The sequence below is a fragment of the Drosophila pseudoobscura genome, chromosome 4, assembly GCF_009870125.1.
Source record: "Drosophila pseudoobscura strain MV-25-SWS-2005 chromosome 4, UCI_Dpse_MV25, whole genome shotgun sequence".
Classification (NCBI taxonomy): domain Eukaryota; kingdom Metazoa; phylum Arthropoda; class Insecta; order Diptera; family Drosophilidae; genus Drosophila; species Drosophila pseudoobscura.
In genome coordinates, this window is record NC_046681.1 from 22,089,839 (window position 1) to 22,092,729 (window position 2,891).

The 2,891-nt window shown below is 44.9% G+C and overlaps 1 protein-coding gene across 4 annotated transcripts; it reads left to right on the forward strand.

The window, feature by feature from the left end:
* LOC4817359 (coiled-coil domain-containing protein 28B) lies at nt 1–2,562 on the forward strand. Of its 4 annotated transcripts, none has more exons than XM_015180568.2 (4): nt 1–202; nt 311–542; nt 1,289–1,720; nt 1,796–2,562. In XM_015180568.2, exons 1-4 carry the CDS (start codon nt 74–76, stop codon nt 2,017–2,019), a joined length of 1,017 nt encoding a protein of 338 aa, XP_015036054.1. In that variant the 5' UTR covers nt 1–73; the 3' UTR covers nt 2,020–2,562. The 4 variants fall into 4 exon arrangements, with proteins under 4 accessions (XP_015036054.1, XP_001356641.2, XP_015036055.1 ...); XM_001356605.4 differs by having other exon boundaries at nt 1,799–2,562; XM_015180569.2 differs by having other exon boundaries at nt 1,643–1,720.
* Nucleotides 2,563–2,891: the final 329 nt, after the last annotated feature.

The following is a 2,891-nucleotide window of genomic DNA, read 5'->3' on the forward strand; positions in this document are numbered from 1 at the left end:
ATATTTTATCAATAAATCCGCGGTCACACTGGTAGAAACAGAAATTGTAAAATTTAGCAAAACAAAAGAAAAAATGGAGCCCAACGATGAAGTGGTAGAGCGCCAGAAACTCGTGCCAAACGATGTGGAAACGGAGGAAGAAGCTCAAAGCCAAAGCGCACCGAAATCAGCTCAAACCCCTGCCTCGCCCGCAGTGCCAAATGTAAAGATTCCCACTTCCCCCAAACAGATAATCACACCCAAACCCCGCCCAAATCCCTTTCGTTGGACAAGTTCCTGGTCAAAGATTCATCATATCTCCATATTCCAGATCAAAATCAAAGGCATATCCAGTGGGGACACCACGCGTAGCCGGAACTCTGCCTCCTGTTCCATAGAACGTACCATATCCGAGAAGGACAAAGAGAAGGGACAACAGCCCACTGCCGCCAAGGTGACCTATGTAAACGAGAGACGACCACGCCCCCAGGCCCAGGGCGGCAGCGGTGGTGCTGGCGATGAACGTTTCGAGTTCAAGACGAGGCCACGCAAACTGCTCAAAGGTGGGTTCCTGCCGATGGAAACAGACTTACTCATGTGGTTTTCTCCTTATCTTCCAGTTGCCATGAACGCGCGGTATTGGTATTCGATCTGTCAGCTGTCTCCGTTTCGTTTTATTGATAAGAACCAGCTGTCGAATGGATGGGTGTCTATCGGGTCACTGCCCGCCCGCACCTCTTTTTAGCTATGAGTCAGCCGTGCCCCTGTCCACTTGGCCATATGGCGGGACGACACATTACGGCTAAATTATTCACAGCCCAGTCCACCCACATTCTTGGATATCTCGTTATAATTTTAATAATTGAAATAACAATACTTTTGCCCAGAACCTCCCTAGTGCCTAGACGGAGCCGGGCCGGGCCTCTCCTTGTAGTTCCGTATGACGCTATGCCTCTCCTCCCCTTTTAGTTCCGTGTGGGCCTGCGCCTCTCCTATTATATCTGGCTTTGATTTCTGCCTGGAGCCTAGCCCTCCCCTTTTGGCTTTGTGTCTGGTTGTGGCTCTCCTTTAGGTTCTGTGTGTCAGCACAAGTCGGTTCATTCGCACGTTCTATCGTATATATTTATAGAAATTTATAATTGGAGCATTATTTATTTATAGTTCATAGATTTTTGCACCTGAATATTGTATATATAATTTTCTTTGATGATGTTTAGTTTATTAATTTTTTATGTTTGTACTTTTTCTTTCTTATACTTTTTTATGTAATTCCATTCCACCCGTATGATTTGGCATGATGGTGGTGCAGATGGTGATGCATTGGAGCCCACACACAGCAGTGCAAATAGTTTGAATGCCATTACATTGGTGAGCAGCGAGTGGCTATCCCCAGATCCCACTATCACCACCAACACCACAACCACCGCCACCAGCACCATGAATAACAACAACGACAGCACAAAACCCAATCACAACGACACCAACATCAACAACACGTGTAGTAATATTAATAATAATAGCAACACCAATACACCGCGTTCGCAGCGTCGCAAACCGTCAATAGCAGCAGCGACAGCAGCAGCAGCATCGATGCCAAATGCCAGCGTCCATAGCGACAAATTCGACGATCGTCCAATAAAACATCATTCCTTTGTCTCCGAAGTGCCCGATGTCAAGCATATGGAACGCGCCCTCCTCGGCCTGCTGGATGACTTTCATTCGGGAAAGCTGAAGGCATTCGGTGAGCTTCAATCGAAACTGAAAACAAATGATAGTTCTTCTAATTGAATAATATTCTTTGCTCCACAAAAACAAGCAGGCTCTGGCTGCACCATGGATCAGATGACCAAGATACGAGAGCAGCAGGAGAGTCTGGCCAAATTGCATTTCGAACTGGCTGCCGCCGAGGAGGACTCCCTGGAGCATGGCAACGAGTTCAACACCAACAAGGCTCAGGAGAATATGCTGCAGCTGATGCAGCGCCTCGAACAATTGTCCATCTCCATTGAGCAGCTGCAGACGAGTCACACGGGTCTCTGAGACTTGGCCCAGCCCCAACGGGGGGACCAACGCCTGCTCTGGCTCTGAACACGAACACATAGACACACTTGCAATGGGATTCAACCAACATGTTTTTAAACGAGATTAGCAAAAGTTTTTCATAGGATTTTCAATATAGGATTTGTGTAAATATCTAAGTTGTATGCTTAAGTAGTAGGACAGAACTCGACGATAAGCTTCTTATGCTAACTAATGTTTAGCACACTCGCAATGATTGTGAACTAATTTAGATTATATCTTTCGCCTAGCATAGCATAGCAATAGTTTCCTCAAAGACAGGACAGTGCCAAGATGTGGGTGCTACAAAAACAAAAACGAAAAAAAGATTGACCATTAGAAACATTGTTTGCGTTTCATTTGAGTGCTACATAATAGAATTTGTTATCAGGCTTTTGATGATTCACGAATGAAATTTGTTCAATTGATTGTTTTTTTGTTATAGTTATTTGCATACATACAATACATACATAAACCCATATACATACATCGCGGAACCCATTAAAGTTATCATTTTTATAATAACACAAATATTTAGTAAATGGTTTCATAGCATTATCATTAAATGAACTTATTTATGTGGCCTGTCGCCTAAGGAACCTTTCCCCCCTTATGAATGTTCTGCTGAAACGGAATTCCCCATAATTGAGGAGGGTTCGTCCGGCCTGAAGAATGTCCCCATACCGATCGACAGTGACAGACGCCCCCACAACGCACCGCACCGCATGTTCCGTTCTGCATGCACAATCCGTATCGTATCGTGTCGTATCCCCCCGGAGACTCTGGATGGGCATATCAATGTCTGATGTGAACCTTTCGACAAGTGCATTCGTACATAGGAAATTTTATTCAAC

Bases quoted from the DNA above. Each gene is read 5' to 3' on its own strand.
- LOC4817359 (XM_015180568.2), top strand. From the start codon at position 74: ATGGAGCCCAACGATGAAGTGGTAGAGCGCCAGAAACTCGTGCCAAAC. The intron at 203-310 runs GTAAAGATTCCC...TCCATATTCCAG, and splicing joins CCTCGCCCGCAGTGCCAAAT to ATCAAAATCAAAGGCATATC. The intron at 543-1,288 runs GTGGGTTCCTGC...ATGGTGGTGCAG, and splicing joins GCCACGCAAACTGCTCAAAG to ATGGTGATGCATTGGAGCCC.